The sequence below is a fragment of the Ursus arctos genome, unplaced genomic scaffold (assembly GCF_023065955.2).
Source record: "Ursus arctos isolate Adak ecotype North America unplaced genomic scaffold, UrsArc2.0 scaffold_4, whole genome shotgun sequence".
In the NCBI taxonomy this organism is placed as follows: domain Eukaryota; kingdom Metazoa; phylum Chordata; class Mammalia; order Carnivora; family Ursidae; genus Ursus; species Ursus arctos.
This window is the reverse complement of record NW_026623056.1, coordinates 92,895,126-92,921,722: the sequence shown is the minus strand read 5'-3', so window position 1 is coordinate 92,921,722 and position 26,597 is coordinate 92,895,126. Positions and strand designations below refer to the sequence as shown.

At 53.9% G+C, this 26,597-nt stretch overlaps 1 protein-coding gene across 1 annotated transcript; it reads right to left on the bottom strand.

The window, feature by feature from the left end:
• Positions 1–1,167: 1,167 nt before the first annotated feature.
• On the bottom strand, positions 1,168–11,223 carry AIRE (autoimmune regulator). The gene is made up of 14 exons (XM_026500636.3): positions 11,074–11,223; positions 10,493–10,667; positions 10,134–10,289; positions 9,698–9,772; positions 8,877–8,990; positions 7,794–7,936; positions 7,605–7,685; positions 6,724–6,839; positions 5,540–5,639; positions 4,835–5,017; positions 4,141–4,259; positions 3,953–4,055; positions 2,214–2,282; positions 1,168–1,248 (listed from the first exon to the last, which is right to left on the bottom strand). The coding sequence occupies exons 1-14, from the start codon at positions 11,221–11,223 to the stop codon at positions 1,168–1,170; spliced, it is 1,665 nt and encodes a 554-aa protein (XP_026356421.1).
• Between the last annotated feature and the right edge of the window lie 15,374 nt (positions 11,224–26,597).

Below are 26,597 nucleotides of genomic sequence, written 5' to 3'. Positions count from 1 at the left end.
CCTCATTCCCAAGGGGCTGCCTAAGAAGCCCGCATGTGGGCCAGGGGGCCCTGGAGGTATCTGGGGAGCAGAGCGAGCCAGCCAGACCCCATGAGTCCTATGACGTTGCCCCCTGCCTGGGCTGCCCCGGGGTGGGGATGTAAGCCACCGTCCCAAGTCAGCACACATGTCCCAGCTCTGCTGCCCACACACGCACGGCAAGGCCTGTGGCCCCTCCCCCACCATCTGGGCGGGCGTTCCACCATGGGGTCCCTGCGGGTGGGGGGCTCTGACAGCCCTGACATCTCCTTCCACCACACCTGACCCAGCAGCTGGGCCCTAGACAGGGTCTTGGGCCCGGGACCCCGGCCGTGGGCCAGCATCTGACCGTGGTATACGCCGTGAGGAGAGTAAGGGGTGGTGCTGTCCCTGTGGCCCCCTGCACCCCGACCACCTGACCTGGTGTCTGTCCCTACAACGGCCACCTCCGCCTCCACCCGCAGCACTCTCCCGCCCCCGGCCCGGTCCCGCTTCCTGCCTCACAGTGGTCACCAGTCTCTTGCATGCGATCTGTCCCTCCAGCTGGAATATCCCTCTCGGACCCCCGCGCCTGGGCAAATATGCACGATCTGGAAGCCCCACCGCAGAGGTCTCCTGGAGAGACGGCTGAACAAGGTGGGGGCAGACGGGCCACAGAGAAGGAAGCTCGGCCCTGGAGGCCCTGTGAGGGGCGGGGGAGGGGGGCAGGCCCCGACCTCAGGCTTGGATCTCACTGTGGGTGGAGGGGAGCCTGCACAGAAAGGAGCCCCTGTCCTCTTCTCGGGCCATTCCTGCGTGTGCACATCTCCCTTCCCGCCAGCGCGGCTGCTGGAGAGCATGTCAAACCCCACAGGAGTGGTTTTTATTCGAGTACACGCAACGCTTTGTGTGTCCAGGAAGACGAGCCACGGCTACGAGCGGAGTGTGGACAACACCCGGAGCTTTCTGTCTTCCTTGGTCCTGACCTGGCCTCCAGGGGTGGGGAGTGTGTCCTGCTGGTGGGTCCGGAGCAGGCCTCCATGAGCCCGAGTGGGAGCTCACTGGCATCTTTGATTCGCAGATGGGAAGGGGGGTCCGCTTTCAGCCGAGGCCACATCTACGGGGCCTCCCCTCCCCCAGAGCTGCCCCACAGGCCCCGGCCATCCTGGATCAGGAGGGGAAGGTGGGCGCTTCGGCCAGGGGGCGGGACATGCTCTGGATGGCCCACTGTAGGATGCCGTCGAAGGAGTGCTGCAAGACAGCAGAGCAGAGGACTTGGGCACCTGCCAGAGCCTCCAGGGGACAGGTGTGCACACCCTGGCCCCCAGGGTCACCTGGAATCCTAAGCATCCTGACCCTCCTATTCAGAGGTAGGGAAGCTGAGGCCCGAGGCACCACCAGACATGCCAGTCGAGGGAGGACTCCTGATCCAGTGCTCCGTCATAGCATCCTGTAAGCACAGGCCATGGCCACAGAGGCCATCCTGCCTCCTTCTTCCGGGGCTCTCTCCTGCACTGTGCTCAGGGGTCTGACGCTCCCACAGGATGGAGGGGTCAGGAGGAGTCCAAATATTCCAACAGAATGGGGCGACCACACCACAAGGGGCTGGTGAGTCTGCTCCTCTCCAATGGAGGCCACCCCAGCCCGAGCTATGGGGCCTGGGGTTCCCCCCAAAGACACCTGCACTGTGTGGGAGGCACCTGTGCCCAGCCCCCCTCACAGGGCACGGCCCCATGGCCCAAGGAGGACACATGTCTGACTGCCTGTCAAAAGAAGACGGGAACCCTAAAAGCCCCCTTTTCTCCCCAGTGAATGTAGCTGTTCATCTTGGGGTGGAACATTGTGGGTTGTTAGGGGGCCGTGAGAGGTCCACTGAAGGCGGTCCACTGAGAGGCTCCGGGACGCCCGCCCCACCCTCAGGGGACGTCAGGCTTTAGCAGTCTGGTGCTGAGGTTCTGCACCCTCCCACCCCCACCCTGAGGTCTAGGCCCTCCACGCAGGGCTAGAAGCCGGAAGGGCAGGGGGGCGTGGCCCTCTGGGCTCCTTTGTGTGCTGGGGCCCTTGCATGTGCGGGGAGGGGCCAGCATGGGCCTGTGGCCCTGGGCGCCCCCGCACCAGAGAGAAGGGCTCCCGGCCGCTCCGGAGGCTTGGGTGCCGGCTGCTTTGGGGGCTGGTGGAGGAGGGGCAGGCAGAAGGCCAAGCGGGTGACGCATTACCTCGCTTAGGAGGGACTCCAGGTCATCCCTGTGCAGAACCGGCTCCTGACCAGCAGAACCGTCCCCCGCCTGGAGCCCAGGAAAGGGAGGTCAGCCCAACTTCCGTACCCCTGCTAGGGACAACCAAAACGAAGCAGGACTCCCTGCAGAGGCAACGGGGGCCTGGGGGCAGGGACTCCTGTCAGGGCAGTGGGGTGCCGCCCTGGGCAGGGCCCGGGGATCCGAATCCTGACACTCTGCTCCTCCCACGGTGCTGGGCTCAGGCAGGGTGGGCGCGAGCGCGCCTGGGGCTCCTGCCAGGGCCCTGGCCCCGCTGGAAGCTGGTTCCCTGAGGCCCCCGGGCCTGACTGCCCCCACACGCTACATGCAGCCTTCCGGGGAAAGCCAGGCGGCTTAGAGAACCAGCTAGAAGGGACCCTGTCATGGATGGGGAAACTGAGGCCCGGAGAGGAAAGTGCCTGGTCCGATGCCAACCATTCAACAAACACTGCCAGGGCCCATGGTGCCCCTGGGTAAGGGGCCAGGGCAGGGAATAAACCACACAGAAGACTGGCAGGTTGTGGCTCAAAACAGCAAGTCACAGACCCTGGAAGGCAGCCCTGCCCCAGGTGCGGCAAGGGGGGGCACAGCCTCCGGGGTGCGCAGGCCGGGAAAGCGTCCAGGGCCGCACCCACATTCTTGTGACTGCACCTGCGGAAGGTGGGGCTAGGGGAGGGGCCGAGGGGGCTGGGACGAGCCTCTCTCCAAGGTCATTACGTTTCACATCACAAGGACAAGAAAGGGGTTTTGCTTTTAAAAGGTGTCAATGAGGAAGCATCTTCTGGAGGGAAGGACCCCCCCCTGGCGGGGAGCAGGGGTGCCCCCAGATGGCTGGAACACACACAGCGCAGACGGGTGGGGGTGACGGGAGGCTTCCAGGCGGCCCTGCACCCTGCACACAGGCGGGTGTGGGCCAAGCCGTGGGGGTGCGCGGGAGCCCCTCACGGTCAGGGCCTTGGCCCCCCAGTGCCTGGGCTGGCCTGGTACCCATGCATCGTGTTTGGGGGAGTACGCAGTGTGGCTGGGAGAAGGGTGGGCCACAGGTGGGGGTAGGACTTATCACCTCTCCCAGGGCCCTCACCGGTTGTCCTGGGGGCAGGGACATGGTCAGGAAGGCCCCTGCTGCCAGAGGCCAGGCGAGAGGTACCCGCCCGCAGCTCCACAGCTCCGGAAGGAGCACACAGGACTCCCACCCCCCAGGTTCCCAGGACCCCTGCGGCTCAGCGGGGAGGCAGACACGTGACCACAGAGAGCTCGCGCTCTCCGGCTGTGGCAGGACAGGGCTGGAGAGGTCCCAGCCAGCCACTGCAGGAGGACTGGAGCCCAGTCCAGAGCCGGCTCGCACTGGGCGGTCCTGCGTGCGGACTCATCTCAGGGTGGAAACTTCTTGCTGCTTCCGCCTCACCCCCACCCCACCAGGGGCACGTGCACCGCGGGGACCGGGAGAGGGGGACTTGGGGCTGGGCTCGGTCATGGCGAAACAGGCGCATCCAACTTTCATCTCATCCACTATTGCTTAGTGCGTTTCCCTTTCAAACAGATGCTGTTATCAAGGAGTCTATTTAAACAACTGTATTGTATAAAAACAATGAACAAGGGGTTCACTGGTGCACACCGCGGAGTTGGCACCTGGAGTGTCCCTGGAGGTGTGCTGGCCACCCCAACCCCGCGGGGTCCGAACCTCCCCGGGCAGCACTGACCTTGGCAGGTCCCGGCGCAGCTCGGGCGGGGTTCGGGGCTGGCGCCCCCTCCTCGGGGGCCGCGGAGGCATCTCCGGAGCAGGATCGGCAGCGCGGGACGGCCCTGCGCGCAGCGGGCGAGGGTGTTGGGGGAGCCGGCGGCCCGCGGTGTCCCGCCCAGGCCCGCCGCCCCAGCCGCCTGCACTCACCCTGGCCGGGCGGCGCCCCCCGGGAAGTGGCAGCGCCAGTGGAAGGCGGCGGCGCAGTGAGCGCACCGCAGCGCGTCCGTGCCGTCCCCGCACACGCCGCACCGCGCGCCCGCGGGGCCCTGGAGGGGAACCGCGCGGTGACTGTGAGGGGGAGAGGCGCGCACCGCCCACGCCCTCTGCCAGGCCCCTGGGAGCTCAGGGACACCCGGCACGTTTGGACTGCAGCCCCAGAGACCTTGCTCCCCCTTGGGGGCCCACACCCCCTTTACAGCTGGTCAAGGGGACCCCAAAACCGCACCGCCCCCGGAAGAGGCGGGACTCTTCCCGGGAACCGGGACTCCCCAACATGACGGGCCATCCCCCTTATTGTGGTGCCTGGGGGGTAGGGGTTTCAGGATCAGTAACGACTATCACTCCAGCCGGAATCCCTCCAGAAGCTTCCTTCCCCTGCCCCAGCTCTTCACAGCCCTCCACCCTTGTTCTGGGTGCGCCCCTCCCAGCGCCAGCCTCTGGGCCGCCCTCTCCACTGCCAGTCCGGCTGCTCTTGGCAAAGGCCTCCCTCAGCCCTGACCCCGACCCCCCATCGGATTGCTACCACCCCCCCCCCCGCCCCCTGCATGTCAGAGCTCCATTCGGCTGCTCTGCAAACCCTGAGCCCCCAGCAGACAGCCCCCTGACCCCAGCACCCCCTCACCTGCTGCCCCTCAGGGCCCACACACAGGAGGGGGCGCAGGGCTGAGGGGTCCAGCACCGGCAAGGGGGCTGCCGAAGGCGGAGCCAGCAGGTGCTTGTAGGGGACAGCAGAGTCTATCCCAGCTGGGGGCTCTCTGGACAGTCCTTTCGCCTCTTCCCCTGCCAACCTCAGTTCCAGAAGGACCTGGAACCAGAGGGTCAGTGCTTGGAGAGGCCACAGGGGACTTGCACAGCACCATCCAGGGAGTCAGTGATCGCTGGGACCCTGGGACCCCAGGGGAGCTGGTGTGGAGGGAACCCCACACTGAGTTGGAAAGGTTTGGGTGCAATTCCCGGCTCTGTGTCCTCAGCAAGGTCCTTGAGCCTTTCCCATTTGAGACGGGGTGTCTGTGGCCCTCGCAGGCTGTCAGCGAGCGCTCATTGTATACCCCCGGCATGTGTTGTATCATTCGAGTCTTTGCTGCAACAGAATGCTTCAGACATTTTTAGAGAATGTTCTCAGTAGCCAAAGAGCATCCCCTGTGCTGGACCAACAGAGCTGAGGCCCCAAGTCAGCACCAAGCAACAGGGCCACTGCAAGGGCCACTTCCCAGTGTAGAAAGCCAAGCTGGTGGGGCCCAGCCAGGCGTGGGGGGTGCACGGTTCTATGACAGACAGGAACAGCCAGGAGGCTGCACAGAGGGCCCTGGAGGGGGCCTGCGCGTACCGGCGTCTCTGCAGGCGGCTCCTGGGGCTGGGGCTCCTCCGCCCGGGGCAGGTCCCTCTGGGCTCTTCCCTGGAGGCAGCTGGAGCACCTCCAGGTCCCACTGCTCGCGTGGTCACCAGCCAGAGGCATGCAAGGCGAGCAGAAGGGACAGTAGGCTTCCAAACACATAGGGCAGGGGAGGCCTCCTCCTCCAAGTCACCCCTTTCCCTTTACAGATGGGGAAACTGAGTCCCGGGCAGGACAGTGGCCAGTCAGCAGGAGAGCCCAGGATATTGGGAAATTTACCCCTGGTGGGGTGGCCCTCGCTAGCCTGGTCAGTGTCCCCTCTGAGAGCTTCTCTGATGAGCCCCGAGAATCCCGGACACTTGCTAACCTGGAGAGGCCTGTGTGTGGCTCTCATGGGCCCTGCCCTATCAGTGGGACCTCTCTGAACTGTGGTGTTTATCCCTCCCAGACCCATGTTTCCATAGGAGGGTGGTGCCCAGCAGAAGAGGACGTGGTCAAGAGCAAGAAGGAAGACAACAGCCCCGTGGCCGGAGCTGAGTGATGACCCTGCCCAAACCTCTCATTTTAGTGACAAGCATCTGGGGCTCAGAGACAAGCGGCCTGGTCAAGGTCACTCAGGGAGCTGAGGAGGGCCAGGGCTAGGATGGGGGGGGGTCCCTTCTCCCCCCCAGGCTCTTCCCCTCCAGCTGGGGTGACCCGCGGGAGCTGGTGGCAGAGGGCAGGGCTGGGAGGGCCGGGGGAAAGGAGTGCCAGGAAGCAGACTCCAGAGAACTTGCGCCCTGCCAGGGACGGGCCCCCACTCAGCCTGACTTAGGTAGGACCTTGCTTGGAGAGGGGGCACTGGCTGCTCGTGGGAGTTTGGCTGGGGGTGTGCAGTGAAATGGGTCAGGGTGGCCCTTCATTGGGAGCCTTTATTCTGCTTCTCTGACCTCTGGGTCCCACTGGCCAGGCTTGGGAGTGAGGGGGGGCTGTGTGGCCACATGGGAAGGGGGGGCAGGAGGACCCAGGCCCCAGCCCCAATGCCCAGCGATGTAAACCAAGGCCTCCCTCCCAGGGGGCCCCACTTCCCATCCGTGGAACCGGGAGACTTCTGGGCAGCCTCCTACTCAGGGTCAGCTGGGTAGACATGGCCGTGAAGCCAGACGGGGGTGGCCTGGGCGGCCAGCATGCCAGCTCACCTGGGAATCTCGTGGAGCGGCGGGGACAGGCAGGCCAGGTGGAAGGCCCGGGGGCAGCCGTCGCAGCAGATGAGCTCGCCCCCGTCCCGGCACACGGCACACTCGTCCTCGTTCTTCTGACGCGGGCAAGACACACGCGTCCTCTGGAAGATCCCGGGACGGGCCGGTGCCCTCCCCGAGAGCCCCTCAGCACAGCTCCACCGCAGCGTTCCCCAGGGACGCCCAAGTCCTCTGCCTGCTCCCTGGGGGCCGGTGCCTAAAATTCTGCCCCGGCCCCCTGCCCTCCCCCAAGAGACCCTCCATCTTTGAGACTCCAGTCCCCAGTACACACCTCTGCCTGAATGGTGCCACAGCCCCTGCCGGGGTACCTCCTCCAGAAGCCCACCAGACCAACAGCCCCGCACAGCAGCGAGCACACTCACTTAATGATCCCCCCGACCCCGCCATCTGGGGAGCCCCTGAGGCAGGCAGGAGTCCTGCTCATTTCTGGGTGCCTGGGGCCCAGCACCGTGCCTGGCGTGGGAGAGGGCGGTCAGGTCCGTGGGGGCTTCTGCCTTGTGCGGGGAGCCCAGGATGGGCTCCATGCTCAGCTTCCGGGCTCCCAGTAGGGTCACCTCCCCACCCGCTGGCCCACTGTGCCCCAAGGGACAGCAGGCGCCTAGACCAGACCCGGGGGTTAAAGGCCTGCTAGGACTCACTTTCTCTGACTTACTTGAATTTTTACAATTGTGTGTTATCAGAAAGAATAGTATAAAAAAGCTCTACTGTATGAGCAGCTTAGATCCCTGACCTCATCACCCAAGTGAGTGCCCTGGACGGAGGCAGAAGGCCGCCTGGGGGGGGTACAGATGAAGGAGTTCCACCCGCGCTCTGGGCGTTACCTGGTGGAGCTGGGGCTCACTGGGGAGGGCAGGAGGGGCCTGCAGCCTGCCCTGTTGGCCTGCTCTCAGCTCACCTCCACCCTGCTGGGGGGAACAGGGAGGGTCACCAGAGTGCGAAGCCGGCCCGGCCCAGCCCCAGCTGAGCTCTGTGTACACCAGGCGGCGAGGGGTGTCAAGGGCAGTGCTTACAGGGGCGGAAGCCTGGGTCCCCTTGGCTCGGACCATGGTCTTCAGGCCGCTGCTACGGGTCTTGTTCTTCCCCCCACTGGGGTCTTCGAACTTGCTGGGAGTATAAAACTCCCCCCCAACCTGGATGCACTTCTTGGAGCCACCTGGGAGGAGAGGCTGGCTGGGCCCTGCTCAGCGGAGGCTGGGGGCTCTGCCGCCTGCACCCCGTGCAGCCCCACTCAGCTCGGGGACCAGGGTCCTGGGCACAGGGGCTCTTCCGCAGGGACTGGGCTGGGTGAAGCATGTCCACCTAATTCCCATCCTCCTGGAATCTCAGTGCAGACTTCCTTGGAAGTGGGGTCTTTATAGGTGGGATTAGTTAACATGGGCTCCGGAGGGACACTGAGGCCAATGACAGGTGTCCCCAGAAAGAATGGAGAGGACACCACAGACTGTGGGAGAAGACCCTGTGACCTGGAGGTGGAGGCTGCCATGACGGGCCAGGCACGAGGCCTGCCAGCAGCCAGCGGGGCCGGGGAGGTGGGAAAGCTCCTGACCTAGAGCCTCCAGAGGGAGCACAGCCCTGCCGACACCTTGATTTTGGAACTCCTGTTATTCTGCGCTGCCCAGTTTGTGGCCGTTAGTTACACCCGCCGTAGTGAACTACTGCAGGTTCCTCGGGACCCTCCCTGGGGGGTGAGACCAGGGGCCACATTGGCTCCCAGGGGCCAGCTGGCCCTGGCTGTCCTTGGCATCCCCGCCGGCAGGTGCCCAGCCCAGAGGGAGGGGAGGGAGGTGATGTGGGGTGGGGTCGGGGCAGGTGCTGCAGGCATCCTGCTGGAGAACCTCCTGGGGAGGGGTGAGCCCAAGGCCCTGAGGGGCCCATCTGGGTGCGCAGAGGTGACCTCGGAGGTGGCCCTAGACCGCCGGCCCTGCAGAAGTCCAGCAGTCCCCCACCCCGAGGGGAGCCCTCGGTGCCCATCCCGTCTCTCCGAGGAGGCAGAGCCACGGTCCCACCTGCGCGGGGGCCTCCAGGTGCTCAGGACGGACGTGGATCCAGGGGGCCTGCATCCCCCTGGCGTCCCCTCGGGCAGCGCCGTCTACCTGACTCAAACACCTGCTGGATGAGAATCCCCTCCACCGCCCCACAGGCTCCTGGGACATCCCCCGACGACACCGTCACGGCTCTCTGGACCGAAGTGGACATGGTCTGAATTCCTGGGGAAGGGAGCACCAGATGGGGGGTCATCAATTGGAAAGAGGCCCCCTGAACCCCTCTTTCCTGCAGGCAGTGGGGAGTGAGAGGTGCCTGGGCTGTGGAATCTTTCCTTCCTTCTGCCCAGGGCAGGCCTTGGAGGGGGCCCAGCCCCTCCACACACAGACAGACAGACAGCCCGTGTGTAAGTGTGGAGACAGGCCATGTATGTGTGGTGTGTATATGTGTGCAGTGGTGTGTGGTGTGGTGTGTGTGTGTGTGTGCTGTGCGGTGTGGGGTGCGTGAGCTCACTGCACCGCGGGCAGGACTGAACAGCGACCCCAGGACCTGGCCCTCGGCTGTGCTGGGAGGGAGGCCGACTGCCCACGGCTGCCCGGAGGCCAGGCGACCACAGGAGGTCTCTGGGGTCCCCCAGGCTGGGGCAAGGAGGGGAGGAAGGGGGCCAGGCTTCACCCCACTGATGGACCAAGCAGGACCCTCTGGAAGAAGCAGTCTGAGCTGGCCCTGAAGGACAGAGACATGGAGCCGGGCACATGTGGGGTGACCCGAGATGCCCCCTATTTCCCCGGTGTGTCTGTCCCGCCAAGGCTTTGGGGTGAGACGCCAGGCCAGCAGGGTTCCGGCCCCCCGGACAGGCCTCTGAGGGCAGCACCCCATCTAGGCCCTTGATCCCCTGACCCCGGCTCAGGGAGGCCTGGGGCCAGCTCACCGTTGCCCAGCGGGAGGCGCTGAGGCTCTGTGCTGCTCTCCAGCTTCTTTGACGGCTTGGCCTTCGCTTGGGAGCCTGCAGGGGGAGCGCACCAGCCAGCCCTCGTCTCGAGGCGGGGGGCCAGGGCCAGGGGCCAAGGGCGGGGGTGGGAGAGCCTCCCCAGTTGACCGCGCTCCGCTGTGCACATCCGTAAAAAGGAAGTAACAGCCACCTGCCTACTCCCCGGAGTCCTGCCTAGTCCCTTGGACAAGGGCCGGCTAGGCTCATCCTTCTACGTGTCCAGAGGTGACCTCTGCAGCCCCGGCCAGGCTGGCTCCAGGCCAGGCAGCTGGCACTCTGGAGCCGGAGCCGGAGCCAGCTGGGAAGGGGGTGTGGTCAGGGGGTGTCGGGCTCCCCACAGCAATCTGTGGCCCAGCTAGCTCCTCAAACTAGGTACCTGGGCTGGAGGTGGCCCGTGGAGACAGTGCGGCCGGCGGGGTGGCCCTTGGCTCCTCCAGGGCCTTCCTCTTGGTGGGGGGTCTGGGCAGCAGCACGGGGGCCTTGGGGCCCGTCGGGGGCTTCCTCCCCTTCCGGGGCTGGCTGAGGTCCATATCTGCAGGGTGCAAGTGGGCGCCAAGCCTCAGGACCCTGGCAAGATGGGCAAGACCTCGGCCCTCTGGACTCCGAAGCCAGGATGGTCCTAGCGATGTCCAGGGGCTCCCTGACCACACCGCAACGTCCCTCTTCTGTCCAGCTGGGCTGAGCCCTGTGGGACCCCAGGCCCCCCCCCGCCCCCCACCGCAGTGCCCGCCCCACCTTTGGGGAAGCCATCTAGGATGGGCTGCAGCCGGGCGTATCTCTCCAGGTTGTAGTCCTTAAAGAGAACCCTCCAGAAGTCCAGGATGGCAGCTGCGTCTTGGGTCAGGAGCCAGGAGAGGAGCGCGTGGAAGGCCTGCGGGCAGCCTTCCCTCTCCTTCAGACGCAGAGTCTCCTGAAGCAAGAGTGGGGAGTGGAAGCCCTGCCTCCTGCCTCCCCAGTACCCCCACTTCTTGCCACCCCCACAAAGGGTGCTGCAGGAAACCTGGGCACCGTGTCCACGCCCTTGGGTTGAGGTGGGTCTGGGGGTGCCGGGGGTGCTGGGGGTGAGGGAGGCCTACCTGGAGCTCATCTTAGGGGACCGCACCCCTGGCTTGCAGGGCAGCTTCAGGAGGGCTGGGAGGGGGCGTTGGGGAGGCACAGGAACTTGTCCCGGACCCCAGGCCCCCATCCAGCCCTCCTGACCCCCACTTGTGGGGGGGCAGAGTCCATCAGGAGCTCGTCTTCCCAGACATGGCCCCTGACTCGATGGCAGGGCTTGGGGAAGGCTGGGGGGCATCAGGAGCCTGGTCGGGGCCCACCTGGAACTTGTCCTCGGGGACCACGTCATGGTCAGCCAGCGCATGCAGCAGCGGGAAGGCGCTGTCCACAGCCATGGCGATCTCCGTGCGGTACATCCTCAGGAGGCGGCGCAGAACCGCGTCCCCAGCTGCCCGGGCCTCGCCCGCCATCGCGGGGGCTGGGGGCACAGGGCTGGGGGCCCCCTCTCCCCGCCTGGGGTCCCGCGGCCTTGGGGTGCCACTGGACTTGTGGAGCGTCTGGGCCATCTCTGCCTCCTGGCCCTTGCGCAGCCCCTGCCCTGCCGGGCACCTGGGCGGGGGCACACCTGGCCGGCGCACCTGGGCGGGCACCTCCACGGACTGAGCCCAGCCAGTGCCCAGTCTCTATTATAGCCGACTCCCCCCCCACCGAAAGAGCAAAGGCTGTGCTTCCCCAGAGCCAATCAGGGCCGGAGGGAGGGGCAGGGATGGAATCGTCCCTGTAATCCAGTAAAGACAAGGCCCCAGCCACCCCACTTCCACACCTGCCAGGAGGCTGTTGGAAGCTTCTGGACCAGGGCCCGACCCCTCTGTGAGGGGGCTAGGGGGGGCCTCTCAATTCCTGAACTGTGGTTCTGTTCAGATGGGCAACAGCCAACGCAGGTGCCCTTGACCTCCCCTGAGGCCCACGGGGCTGCCCAGGGGCTCCGGCACTCAGGCAGGGACCGTCGGGCCGATTGGGGCAGGGTCCCTGGTGGGGAGTGCGCAGGGCCCTGGGCCTGGGCTGCAGAAGGGTCCAAGGGAGGAGTGCCTGTCTGATGGAGGACAGTGTGTGCCCGTGGCACAGCACGGGGCATTGCCTGGAAGCTGTGTGATGCTGGGCCAGTCGCTTTCCCTCTCAGAGACTCAACCCCCTCATCTTTCACATGAGCACATCCCCCTGGGGGACCCAGCCGCAATCTACCCTCCCTTTCCTCCAGCTCGGAGAAGGCAGCTGACCCTGGGACTGATGCACCTGAGTATGGCCCCAGGAGCCCCTGCTCACAGCCCCGGGGGGGGGGGGCGCCCCCAGAGCCTTCCTAGGGCTGGTGACAGAGGCTGGAGGATGATGTGGGGAAGCCGGCCCAGGGGAGTTGCAGCAGAGGGGGGCTCCGCATCCCAGGCTATGGTGGGCGAGTGCAGGGGACCCATAGTGGCCCATCGTGGCCTGGGGCAGAGGGACAAGGGCCACAGAGGAGACACCTGCCCAGGCGGCCAAGCTTCAGAGCCACGGGAGGCTTTTTGGAAGAAGAACCTAGTCAGGGCTGGAGGTGAGGGCAGGGGCCAGGAAGCCTGGGGTCAGAGCAGTGCTGGGCTGGGAGGGGTCATCTGGGCAAGGGGGGGCAGACAAATGCCATGGTGTCACCAAGATTTCTCATGAGATTAGGTCGCTCTGTTCTCTACGGAGGTGGGAGTTCTGGGGGGCTGTGGAGAGCAGTGAGGGTCAGAACGGACAGGTGTGGCTGTGGAATGTTCTGGGCCGCTGACCTGGGAGCAGAGCCCTCGTGCTGCCCACCTCTGGGGCTCCGAGCCCACCAGCTGCAGTGCTGTGGGTGGTAGCCATGGAGGTATGGGACTTGGGGCAGTGCCAACCTGTCCCGCCCTGTGCCATCCACAGACGCCCAGAGGGAACACGCCCTCGGCCCCCACCAACGCCATACCGGGCTGCCCTCTCAGAGAAGCACGTCCTCGCCCCAGCCCGGGCCTGGCAGCCACCTCCTGGCCTTTCCCGCCCCCTCTGTGCGTGTGTATCCACTGTGGCATCTGAAAGAGAGCAGAAGTCAAAGTCATTCCTGAACCTAGCGTCCACCGGAGTCCCCCGAGTCCCCCCACTCATGTGCGTCGGGGCTCATGGAGCGGAGCCACTTTGTGTCACATCTAAGGGCACTTGCTGGGCCAGCAAGCTGCAGGCTCCAGGAGTGTTGGGGAACCATGCTCGTGGCGTTAGGGTGACCAGCAGCCACCTCTCCAGCAGCTCAGGGTTCCTCTCCTTTGGGCCAAGCTGTCTTCCAACACCCTCTACACTTGGCAGAGTTTTCCCCAGTGGCCAACTCATCAAGGGACACTTCAACCACAAGACAACTGTCCAGGGGATTAAAAATAGCCAAAGAGAGCATGTCTTCACTCGACTTTTCTCAAGCTACAAAAGCCTTGTGGGGGCACCTGGGTCAGCATCCGGGCCTGGTCTGCAGGTGCCCCCCAGCTTCTCGCTTAGAGATCAGCAACGAGGCTCCTTGGAGAATTTTGGACTTTCCACCACATGGGGGGTTTCCCTGGCAGCCCCTTCCTGCAGGTGACCCAGGCAGCCAGGGACGGTGCGGGAGGCATGTAAGACCTGGAGAGGATCCAGGGCCAGCGGCCCAGCCCTGCCTTCAGCCGCCCACTGCCTTGGTAGGGCTAAGCCTTACTCAGTTCCTCCTCGAGGCACCAGGCACAGCGACAAGCCTGCTGCTTGGTCGGCCATCTCCAAGTCTCTGTCCTCACCTGCAAGGGATCTCTTCCTCCAGCATGGTTATTTTATGTATCGGACACATCTAGCCCACCACGCACCAGGCTCTGTTCTGAGTACTTTGCAATTACACTCAATCTCAGAACTGCCCCACTAGGTCAGCATTATTACTATCCCATTCTACAGATGAGGAGACTGAGGCACAGCGAGGCTAAGGAACATGACCAAAGTCACACTGCGAGTCAATGGCCTTGGATGGATAGTGTCTGGGTCCACTCTCTCAGCACACGGACACTGCTCACGTGCCCAGGCCATGTCAGGTACAAAAAGGGGAGAATGCTTCCTATGTGATGTGCCCAGAAATTGGGGCAGGGTAGGGCAGGGACCGGAGAGGTCCTGCTCCTTGGCTGCTTGGCCTTGGCTCCCTCAAACAGGCCTGGACTCTGCGATCTTCTGCCCTGCCACAGATGGAGGCTTCAGAATGTGTGGCTTCCGGAGAGGGCTAGGCTCCCAACAGTAAGGAGGTAAGGAGCGCTTCAGGGGACTTGGAATGCCAGCCCAGGCCTCAGCTCGGGGACCAGGGCAGGAAGGGCTGGGCCCTGCCCCCTGGGGCCTTCCCAGCTGGTAGAGCACCAGGGGAGGCTTGGTCTCCTGGTAACGCTTTAGCGCCCTATTGGCCACCAGCTAGCTCAGTGACCCTTTCCGAGCCTCAGTTTGCCCTTGAAAGATGCTCAGCATCACTGATTATTAGAGAAATGCAAATTAAAGCCAAATGAGGGGCGCCTGGGTGGCACAGCGGTTAAGCGTCTGTCTTCGGCTCAGGGCGTGATCCCGGCGTTATGGGATCGAGCCCCACATCGGGCTCCTCCGCTGGGAGCCTGCTTCTTCCTCTCCCACTCCCCCTGCTTGTGTTCCCTCTCTCGCTGGCTGTCTCTGTCGAATAAATAAATAAAATCTTTAAAAAAAAAAAAATAAAGCCAAATGAAATTCCACCTCGCACTCACCAGGATGCCTATTATAAAAAAATAGAAAGTAACGTGTTGGCGAAGTTACGGAGAAACCAGAACACTCATACATTGTTGGGGGAATGCAAAATGGCGCACCCACTGAGGAAAATGTTTGGTGACTCCTCAGTAAGTTCCTTCTTAAGTTAAAGTCTTTTTTTTTTTTTTAAGATTTTATCTTTAAGTAGTCTCCATACCCAACATGGGGCTCGAACCCACAAACCCGAGATCAAGTTACATGCCCCACCAGCTGAGTCAGCCAGGTACCCCAATATGCTGAATTCTTCAATAAGAATTACCATATTACCCAGCCATTCCACTCCCAGGTACACCCCCAAAAGAACAGAAGAGAGCTGTTCAAACAAACACTTGTCCACAAATGTTCATAGCAGCACTCTTCAGCAACAGCTAAAGGGTGGAAACAACCCAAATGTTCATCTGCAGAAGAACGGATAAATCAAATGTGGCCTATCCACACAACAGAATTACTCAGCCATGAGCAAAGATGAAATACGGACACTCACTATGACGTGGATACACCTCAAAAACACGATGATAACTGAAATAAGCCAGAAGTAAAAGGCCACCTATTGTCCAGTGAAATACGCCGAAGAGGCGAATCTGTAGAGACAGAAAGCAGATTAGTGGTTTGCAGGAGCTGGGGAAGGGGAGAGGGGGTGACTGCTAATGGGTATGGTGTGTCCATCTGGGGTGATGAGAAAGTTCTGGAAATTGACAGATTTCAGATGGTGGCACATTACGATGTACCAATTACTACTGCATTTTGAGCTTTCAAATGGTAAAAATTGTAAATTTTATGATATGTGTATCTTACTGCAAATAAAAATCCGTTCTAAAAACCAGGTGGGCATATTTGTGTGGCTCTATTTGTGGGCTGTCTATTCTGTTCCATTGATCTGTGTGTCTGTCCATTGACCAGTGCCGCAAAGTCTTGACTACTGTAACTATATAGTAAATCTTGAGATCTGGTAGACCACCTCCTCCCATTTTATTCTTCTTTTTCAAAATTGTTTCTGTTACTCTAGTTCCTTTGATTTTCCATATAAGTTTTAGAATAATTCTATTTATAAAAAATCTTGCCAGGATTTTGATAGGAATTACATTAAACCTATATATCAATTTGAGGGAAATTAACCTCTTTATTATGTTGAGTATTGTAATCCATGAACATGGTATATTTCTCCGTTTATTTAGAGCTTCACTGATTTCTTTCATCAGTGTTTTGTAGTTTTCAGCATACGAGTCCCATACATGTTTTGTCAGACTTACACCTAAGCAGTTAATTTTTGGAGAAAGTGTAAATAGTTTTATGATTCTACCTTTGATGTCCACGTGTTTGTGCTTTGTTGGTATATAGAAATACAAATGACTTTGCATGTTCATAGAATCTTTGGGATTTTCTACAGGCACAATCGTATCATCTGTAAATAGAAACAGTTTGATCTCTTCCTTCCCAATCTATATGCCTGTTAATTTCCTCATCTTGCCTATTGCACTGCCTAGAACTTCCAGCAATAGAAGTAATGAGAGTGGACATCCTTGCCTTGTTCCTGATCTCAGGGGGAAAGCATCCATCTCGCACATGAAGTATAATGTTAGCTGCAGGTTTTTTGTAAGTTTTCTTTATCAATTTTAGAAAGCCCCTTTCTATTCCTATATCAATGAGAGTTTTTATTATGAACATGTGTTGAATTTTGTCCGATGCTTTTTCTGCTTTAATTAATATGATCGTGTGATTTTTCTTCTTTAGTCTGTTAACATGGTAGATTACATAGATTGATTTTTGAGTAGCGAACCAGTCTTGCATCCCTCAAATAAACTCTGCTTGGTCACGGTATATAATTACTTACATATATTGTTGAATTTGATTTGTTAATATTTTTTAAAGAGTTTTTATTTATTTGATGTAGATAGAGACAGCCAGCGAGAGAGGGAACACAAGCAGGGGGAGTGGGAGAGGAAGAAGCAGGCTTCCAGCGGAGGAGCCTGATGTGGGGCTCGATCCCAGAACACTGGGATCACGCCCTGAGCCGAAGGCAGACGCTTAACCGCTGTGCCACCCAGGCGCCCCTGATTTGTTAATATTTTCTTAATGTTTTCTTAATTTTCTTAATTTTCTTAATTTTCTCATGATGTACATTGGCCTATAGTTTTTCACTGGTTTGTTTGGTTTTGTTTTTATGCGTTTTGTATGGTTTTGGTATCAGTATTATATTAGCTTCATAAAATGAAGGCATAGCCTCTCCTCTTTTATTTTCTGGAAGAGATTGTGTGGAAATAACGTTAATTCTTCTTTAAACGTTTGATAGAATTCCCCAGTGAAACCATCTGAGCCAGGAGAATTCCTTTTGGGGAGTTTAAAAATTAAGAATTCAATTTCCTTGGGGCCTTGGGTGGCACAGTCTGTTAAGCATCCGACTCTTGGTTTCAGCTCAGGTCATGACCTTAGGATCTTGAGATCAAGCCCCACATTGGGCTCTGAGCTTAGCAAGGAGTCTGCTAAAGTTCCTCTCTCCCTCTCCCTTCCCCCACCCCACTCTCTTTCTTTCTCTGCCTCTCTCTTTTTCAAATAAATAAATAAACCTTTTAATAAAATAAAATAAAATTAAGAATTCAATTCCTTAAATAGTCATAGGCTATTCATATTACCTATTTTATAGATTATGGCATTTTGTGGTTTTCAAGGAATTGATCCATTTCAACTAAATTGTCAAATTTATGAGTGTAGAGTTGTTCATAGCATTCCCTTATTATCCTTTTGATGTCTTCAACCTGTAGTGATGTCCACTGTATCAGTTTCAATATTGGTACTTTGTCTCCTCTCTTTTTCTTTGTCAGTCTTCCTAGATATGTATTGATTTTTCTTTTTCTTTTCTTTTTTTTTTGAAGATTTATTTATTTAATTTGAGAGTGAAAGAGAGCTGGAGCAGGGGCAGAGGGAGAGGGAGAGAGAATCTCAGCAGACTCCCCACTGAGCAGAGAGCGTGGAGCCCGCCTTGGGGCTCAATCTCAGGACGCTGGGATCATGACCTGAGCCAAAACCAAGAGTTGGATATTCACCCAGCTGCGCTAACCAGGTGCCCCAATATGTGTTAATTTTTTTAAAAAATTCTTTAAGAACCAGCTCTGTTTCATTGATGTTCTGTATTATTTTTCTGTTTTCACTTACGTTAATTTTTGCTCTTATTTTTATTATTTCTTTTCTTCTGCTTGCTTTGGGCTTATTTTGTTCTTTTTCTTCTAGTTTCTTTTTTTAAATTAAATTTAATTTAATTTAAATTTAGTGAATTAACATATAGTGTATTATTGGCCTCAGGGGTAAAGGTCAGTGATTCATCAGTTGCATACAACACCCAGTGCTCATGCCATCACGTGCCCTCCTTAATGCCCATCACCCAGTTACCCCTTCCCCCCGCCCTCTCCCCTCTAGCAACCCTCAGTTTATTTCCCGTGATTAAGAGTGTCTTATGTTTGTCTCCCTCTCTGATTTCATCTTGGTTTATTTTTCCTTCCCTTCCTCTATGCTCCTTTGTTTTGCTTCTTAAATTTCACATACGAGTGAAATCATATGGTATCTGTCTTTCTCTGATTGACTTATTTTGCTTAACATAATATCCTCCAGTTCCATCCATGTCATTGCAAACGGCAAGATTTCGTTCTTTCTGATGACCGAGTAATATTCCATTGTGTATATGAACCACATCTTCTTTATCCATTCATCTGTTGGACAGCTGGGCTCTTTCCATAGTTTGGCTACTGTGGACATTGCTGCTATAAACATTGGGGTACAGGTGCCCCTTCGGATCACTAGGTTTGTATCTTTGGAGTAAATACCCAGTAGTGCAATTGCTGGGTCATAGGGTAGCTCTGTTTTCAAGTTTTTAGGAACCTTCACACTGTTTTCCAGAGTGGCTGCACCAGCTGGCGTTCCTACCAGCAGTATAGAAGGTTCGCCTTTCTCCGCATCCTTGCTAACATCTGTTGTTTCCTGACTTGTTTATTTAAGCCATTCTGACTGGTGTGAGGTGGTATGTCATTGTGGTTTTGATTTGTATTTCCCTGATGACAAGTGATGTTGAGCATTTTTCATGTGTCTGTTAGCCATTTGTACATCTTCTTTAGAGAAATGTCTGTTCATGTTTTCTGCCCATTTCTTGACTGGATTATTTGTTCTTTGGGTGTTGAGTTTGATAAGTTCTTTATAGATTTGGGGTACTAAGCATTTATCTGATAAAACATTTGAAAATATCTTCTCCCATTCTGTAGGTTGTCTTTTGGTTTTGTCGACTGTTTCCTTTGCTGTGCAAAAGTCATCTTTATGAAGTCCCAATAGTTCATTTTTGCCTCTGTTTCCCTTGCCTTTGGAGACATGTCTAGCCAGAAGTTGCTGCAGCCGAGGTCGAAGAGGTTGCTGCCTGTGTTCTCCTTTGGGATTTTGATGTATTCCTGTCTCACATTTAGGTCTTTCATCCATTTTGAGTCTATTCTTGTGTATGGTGTAAGAAAATGCTCTGGTTTCATTCTTCTACATGTGGCTGTCCAATTTTCCCAACACCATTTGTTGAAGAGACTGTCTTTTTTTCCATCGGATATTATTTCCTGTTTTGTCAAAGATTAGCTGACCATAGAGTTGAGGATCCATTTCTGGGTTCTCTATTCTGTTCTATTGATCTATGTGTCTGTTTTGTGCCAGAATCATACTGTCTTGATTACAGCTTTGTAATATAGCTTGAAGTCTGGGATTGTGATGCCACCAGTTTTGGTTTTCTTTCCAACTTTCCTTTGGCTATTCAGGGTCTTTTCTGATTCCATACAAATTTTAGGATTATTTGTTTCAGCTCTGTGAAAAATGTTGATGATATTTTGATAGGGATTGCATTGAATGTATAGATTGTTCTGGGTAGCATAGACATTTTAATAATATTTGTCTTTCCAATCTATGAGCATGGAACATTTTCCATTTCTTTGTGTCTGCCTCAATTTCTTTCATGTGTTCTGTAGTTTTCTGAGAACAGATCCTTTGCCTCTTTGGTTAGGTTTATTCTTAGGTGTCTTATGGGTTTTGGTGCAATTGCAAATGGGATCGATTCCCTGATTTCTCTTTCTCTTGTTTCATTGTTACTGTGTATAAATGCAACTGACTTTTGTGCATTGATTTTATATCCTGCCACTTTGCTGAATTCCTGTATGAGTTCTAGCAATTTTGCGGTGGAGTCTTTTGCGTTTTCCACATAAAGTGTCATGTCATCTGTGAAGAGCAGGAGTTTGACTTCTTTGTTATTTGGATGGCTTTTATTTCTTTTTGTTGTCTGATTGTTGAGGCTCGGACTTCTAGTACTATGTTGAACAACAGTGGTGAGAGTGGACATCCCTGTCGTGTTCCGGACCTTAGGGGAAAAGCTCTCTGTTTTTCCCCATTGAGAATGATATTTGCTGTGGGCTTTTTGTAGATGGCTCTTATAATATTGAGGTATGTTCCCTCTATCTTTACACTGTGAAGAGTTTTGATCAAGAAAGGATGCTGTACTTTGTCATATGCTTTTCTGCATCTATTGAGAGGATCATATGGTTCTTGTCCTTTCTGTTTTTAATGTGGTGTATCACATTGATTGATTTGCAGATTTTGAACCACACTTGCAGCCCAGGAATAAATCCCACTTGGTCGTGGTGAATAACCCTTTTAATGTACTGTTGGATCCTATTGGCTAGTATCTCAGTGAGAATTTTTGCATCCATGTTCATCAGGGATACTGATCTGTAATTATCCTTTTTGGTGGGGTCTTTGTCTGGTTTTGGGATCAAGGTAATGCAGGCCTCATAGAAAGAGTTTGGAAGTTTTCCTTCCATTTTGATTTTTTGGAACATCTCCAGAAGAACGGGTATTAATTCTTCTTTAAAGGTTTGGTAGAATTCCCCTGGGAAGCCATCTGGCCCTGGACTCTTGTTTGTTGGGAGATTGTTGATTACTGTTTCAATTTCCTTTTTGGTTATGGGTCTGTTCAGGTTTTCTATTTCTTCCTGTTTCAGTTTTGGTAGTTTATGTGTTTCTAGGGATGGATCCATAAATTAGACATATAGTTGCTCATAATATGTTCTTGTAATTTTATGTTTGTGTTTCTTTGGGGTTGGTTGTGATCTTTCCTCTTTCATTTATGATTTTATTAATTTGGATCCTTTCTCTCTCCCTCTCTCCTTCTCTCTCTCTTTTGATAAGCCTGGCTAGGGTTTTGTCAATCTTATTAATTATTTCAAAGAACCAGCTCCTAGTTTCATTGATCTGTTCTACTGTTCTTTTGGTTTCTATTTCATTGATTTCTGCTTTAATCTTTATTAATTCTCTCCTGCTGGGTTTAGGCTTTATTTGCTGTTCTTTCTTCAGCTCCTTTAGATGTAAGGTTAGGTAGTGTCTTTGAGACTTTTCTTGTTTCTTGAGAAAGGCTTGTATTGCCATGTATTTCCCTCTTAGACAGCCTTTGCAGCATCCCAAAGGTTTTGAACAGTTGTGCTTTCATTTTCATTTGTTTCTATGATTTTTTCTAAATCTTCTTTAATTTTCTGGTTGGCCCAGTCATCCTTTAATAGGATGCTCTTTAACCTCCATGTATTTGTTTTCATTCCAAATTTCCTCTTGTGATTATGTTCAAGTTTTAAAGCATTGTGGTCTGACAATATGCAGGGAATAATTCCAATCTTTTGGTACCAGTTGAGACTTGATTTGTGACCCTCTTCTAGGTTCTCAGTGTGGGTGCATAGGTTATTGCTTTGAGGTGTTTCCTCTTTTCTAATGTCTGCATTAGCACTATAGCATTCTCTTGGATTGTTTTAGATGCAACCCACAATGTTGGGTATGTTGCTTTATTCATTTTCATTCAATTCAATGTGGGTTTTTTTGAGATTCTCTTTAACCTTTGGATTATTTAGAAGTACGATGTTTAGTTTTCCCATGGTTGTAGACTTTTCTGTTATCTTTCTGCTATTTATTTCTAGTTTGACTCCAATGTGATCAGAAAACCCATGTTTTCTTCACTTCTTTTAAGTTTGTTGGCGTTTGTTTCATGGCCCAGGATGTGCTCTATCTTAGTATACAACTGTGCACACTTGAAAAGAAGGTATATGTGCTGCTGTTGGGTGGAATGTTCTGTAAATGTTGATTAGATGTTGGCTGTTGGCTGACGGTGATGTAGGGTCCCTCTATGTGTTTGCTGATTGTTTTGTCTATTGCTGAGAGGGGGATCCTGATGTCTCCAGTTGCCTTGTGGATTTGTCTGCTCCTCCTTTCAGTTTTATTAGGTTTGCTGCACATGGTTTTCAGTTCCATTGTTTGTTGTGTACATGTCTAGGCTTTCGTTTCTTCTTGGCAGATTAACCATTTCATCACTATGTGATGATAAAAGGGTTGATTTTCATTGTTCTGGTCATTTTCTTTGCTTTGAACTGTACTTTATCTGGTATTAAGATAGCCATGCTTTCTTTTCAGCAATGATACATCTTTTCCCATCCATCCTGTTACTTCCCATCTACCTACATTGTTATAGTTGAAGTAAATTTCTTGTACACAGCATATAGTTGGTTGTTTTTAAAAATCTACTCTGTGCAACCAGGCTTTTAATGGGTATACTTAGAAAAATCTACATTTAATGTAACTATTGATGTGTTAGGGCTTAAATCCACCATTTTACTTTTGTTTTCTGTTCATTATCTCTGTTTTCTTTTTCCTGCCTTCCTATGGGTTACTTGAACACCTTACAGAATCCCATTGTGATTTGTCTATAGTATATCTTCGTACAGATTTTTAGTGGTTGCTCTGGTATGATATTATCTATACATAACTCATCACAATCTGTTGATGTCAACATTTTACCGGTTTTCGCGAAAGTACAAAAACCTCACCTTACTTCACATCCTTTTAGCTTCCTCATTTATAATATAATTTCCTTAAATGTTTATTCTAAGTGCATTTAGAACTACATCAGACAGTGTTATAATTTTTGCTTCCACTGTCAAACATAAATCTATAAAACTCAAGAGAAGAAAGGAATTGTATTCACCCACATTTTTACTTTTTTCATTGTTCCTCTCTTCTTGTTGCTGTTCCAGAACTCCTTCTTTAATCATTTCCTTTCTGTTCGGGTATTTTAGGGTAGGTCTGCTGGTGACAAATTCTTTTAGCTTCTTCTATCAGAGAATTTTTGGTTCTTCCTTCATTCCTGAAGGACGTTGTCACTGGACACAGAATTCTGGGTTAGCAGTTCTCCTTATTCAAAACCTAAAAAATGTTTCTGACCTCCATAATTTCTGAAATTTGGTGTCATTTGAACTGTTTTTCCTATTATAGGTATGATGTCAGATGTCTCTCACTGATTTCAAGACTTTCTTCTCCTTGGTTTTCAGAAGTTTTACTATGATGTGTCTCAGTGTGAATTTCTTTGGGTTTATCCTATTTGGAATTTGTTCAGTTTACTGAATCTATAGGGTTTTATGACTTCTGCCAAAATTTGAGAATTTTTCGGTCATCATTTCATGCACTTTTTAGCCCCATGATCTTTCTCTTCTCCTTCTGGGACTCTGATGACAAATCCTGTGTTGTAGTCACCCAGGGTCCTTCCTTGGGCTCTGTTCACTTTTCTCAGTATATTATGTCTGTGTTGCTCAGACTGGGCACCTCTGGTGTGGTTTTGGGTTTTGTTTTTTTGTGTGTAGGGTTTTTGTTTTGGGTTTTTTTTTTTGCTTTTTTTTGTTGTTGTTGTTGTTGTTTGCTTGTTTTTTAAGTAGGCTCCACACCCACTGTGGAGACCAACACAGGGTTTAAACTCACAACTCTGAGATCAAGACCTGAGCTGAGATCAAGAGCCAGATGCTTAATTGCCTGAGCCACCCAAGTGCCCCTGGGTACCTCTGTTCTTTTCTTTCTTTTTTTTTTTTTTTAAAGATTTTATTTATTTATTTGACAGAGAGAGAGACAGCCAGCGAGAGAGGGAACACAACCAGGGGGAATGGGAGAGAAAGAAGCAGGCTCCTAGCGGAGGAGCCCGATGTGGGGCTCAATCCCAGGACTCCAGGATTGCGCCCTGAGCTGAAGGCAGACACTTAACGACTGAGCCACCCAAGCGTCCCATGGGTACCTCTGTTCTATCTTCCAGTTCACTGATTCTTTCCTCTGATCCCTCCATGAAGTTTTGTTTTGTTTTAGTTATTTAATTGTTGTTTATTTAACTATTGTTTGCATTGGGTTCTTCCTTTCGTCCTCTATTTCTTTGCTGAGACTTTTTCTTGACCAGGACTTGCTATTTTTCCACTTGTTTCTAATATGTTCATAATTGCTCATTGAAGCATTTCTAAAATAGCTGCCATATTACTCAGAGATCTCCAGAGAAACATAACCAGTAGAATGTATATATATTATTAAAAATTTGGCTCACAGGATTATGGAGGCTGAGAGGTTCCAAGATCTACAGCCAGCAAGCTGGAGACCCAGCAGAGCTGATGGTGTATGTTCCAGTCTGAAAGCAGGCAGGTTTGAGACCCAAGAAGAGCTAAGGTTTCAGTCCAGTCTGAAGGCCAGAAAAGACCAATGCCCCAGTTCAGGGTGGTCAGGGAGGAAGAGTGCCCTCTTGCTTGCGGGAGGGTCAGCCTTTTTATTCTTCTCAGGCCTTCCACTGATTGGATAGTGTTTTTATTTTGTCTGTGCCTGTTGGTGTTTCTGGGCTGCTGGCTTCTTCAGTAGCAGCCCTGGGATATGAGGCAAAGATTAAAAACAAATCAAACCAGGAAAGTAATCACCATGTTATTCCTCGGGTTCCAAGTTCCCTTGGAAGGTTGGTCTGCCTTCTCTCCACCTTTCAGAGTCTTCTTATATCCATTTTGTGTATAACGCCCAGGGGTTTTCATTAGACTTGGCAGGAGGAGTAGGGAAAGCATGCCTACCCACCCCTCTTCCCACACTGACATCGCCATTTTAAACGCTGGTACTAATATTGCACACTTTCCAGCTGGTGCGTGGCTGCCCAGGTGGTCTTTGCTTTGATAGAAGGTTCTAGGGTTTCTGCACTTCTGTTTTTGAGTACCAGGCATCAGTGGGAGGACACCAGACACGCGCCCTCCTCCAAGATCCTAGCAGTGCCAGCTGTGTACACAGGGCGAAGCGTGGAAGCATTTATTTAGCACCTATTCTGTGCCAGGCAGTGTTCTAGGAGAACAAAACTGACCACACTCGCTGCCCAAGAGGAGGAGACTCACAGTGCATAGAATGGATAAGTGACCATGATGCACCTAGCGGCCGTGAGCACAGAAGAGGAAACCAAAGCAGGAAGGATGAGAGAAATGGGCTTGGGGCAGGAGGGGTCAGGGTTTGCAGATATGAGAGGGGGGGCCGCCTGAGAAGACAACGCTGAATCAAGACCTGAGCAGCAGAAGTCTCTGGAGAGCAGCACTGCAGGCAAGGGCAGCAGCGGGTGCAGAGGCCGGGGGAGCACCTGTCCGGCGGGGAGGCGGTGGCTTGGAGCAGCAGCATTGGTGTCCCCGGGGGGGAAGGCTGCACATGCAGGTGTGCGGAGCACAACACTCTGGGGAGGACCCGGCAGCCAGTGCTTTTATGACCCTGGTGGTGAGAAGGGGAGGAGCGTCTGCCGGAATCGCTGGCTTCATAAAATGGACCTTTATTTTAGATGGGAATTCTGGAGAACTACAGTAATGACAAAACTGAGCCTGCAGACTCCTCGCGTGGATTTTCCCCCATTTTGATACAATGTATACGCAGGGAACCGCACAGACCTTGAGCAATCGTCTAAGTTGACAGATGCACTCACCCGAGCAGCTCCCACTCCCATTATGATATTGAACGCTTGCCCCCCCCCCCCGAAGGTTCCCTTGACCCCCTTCCTGGAAGTCACCACCGACCGGCTTCCATCACTGTAGATCCGTTTTGCCTGTTCTGGGTTTTTACATAAAGGGAACCATCTCGCTTGACTTTTCACTCAGGTTATGTCTGAGGCTGGGCCACGTGTCTGCACGCATCGCGACTGTAGTCCCTTTGGTGCTGGACACACCGAGTTTGCTTCCCCAGTAGCCTGTTGGAAGACATTCAGGCTACCGTGAGCAAAGCCGATGGAAGCTTTTGTCCAAGTCCTTGGGTTTTCTTTTGGGCAAGTAAATTCCCAGGAGTGAAGTCCTGGGCCGTAGCATAAATACAAATGTAAGGAATGACACCGTTTTCCACAGCGGCCGCACCATTTTACATTCCCGCCGGCGACGCAGGAGGAGCCCCGTTTCTCCCCGTTCTCAAACACTGGTGTTGTCCGGTTACGGCCATTGTGGCAGGTGCGAGGTGCTCACCGTCCTGATTTGCGTTTCCCTGACGGGGATGCTGTTGACCTCCGAGCTCTCCTTGGCCGCTGCGTGTCTTTGCAGGGGCTGCCTCTTCAAGTCTCCGGGCTGTTTTTAAAAATTGGCTTGTTTGCATTATTGATTTGTAAGAGTTCTTTACATATTGCAGACACAGGTTTTTGTCAGATAGTATGAGAATTCCATGCATATTTTGTCTAGTCTGGGGGTGGCCGTCCCGGTCTCTTAATGGCATCTCTTGATGAGAAGTTTTTACTTCTCATAACTGCAGTATACCGATTTTCCTTTCAAGCTTACTGCTTTCTGCACCCTCACACATCCGCGCTTATCTCCAGTTCACTCAGAGATGATTTTCTGTTCTCTTCTAGAAGCTGTATCATTTACTTTTTAAAAATAGATGTTATTGAAGTCTTTTTTGAAAAGGCTGTTTTTTCGAGCAGTTTCAGTTTCCCGGCAAAACGGAGAAGAGCGTTCAGAGCTCCCATCGGCCCTGCCCCCGTTCACGCTCAGGCTCCCGCACCGTGACGCCCGCGCCTGTCATCATCACCCAGAGGCTACAGTGCACGTCGGGGTTCTTTCTGGGTGTCGCACATTCTAGGGGTTTTTGACAAATGTGTGATGACATGTGGCCACCATTGCAGGACCGCACAGAGTGGCTTCACTGCCCTAGAAACACCGTGTGCTCCGTCCGCGCGCCCCCCGCCCGCCGTGCG

Coding starts and splice junctions, on each gene's coding strand:
- AIRE (XM_026500636.3), bottom strand. CDS start 11,223: ATGGCGGGCGAGGCCCGGGCAGCTGGGGACGCGGTTCTGCGCCGCCTC. Junction 7,937..8,876: donor CCAGCAGGTGTTTGAGTCAG/GTAGACGGCGCT, acceptor CTCTCCTCCCAG/GTGGCTCCAAGAAGTGCATC. Junction 2,283..3,952: donor CTGCGCCGGGACCTGCCAAG/GTCAGTGCTGCC, acceptor CCTGGGCTCCAG/GCGGGGGACGGTTCTGCTGG.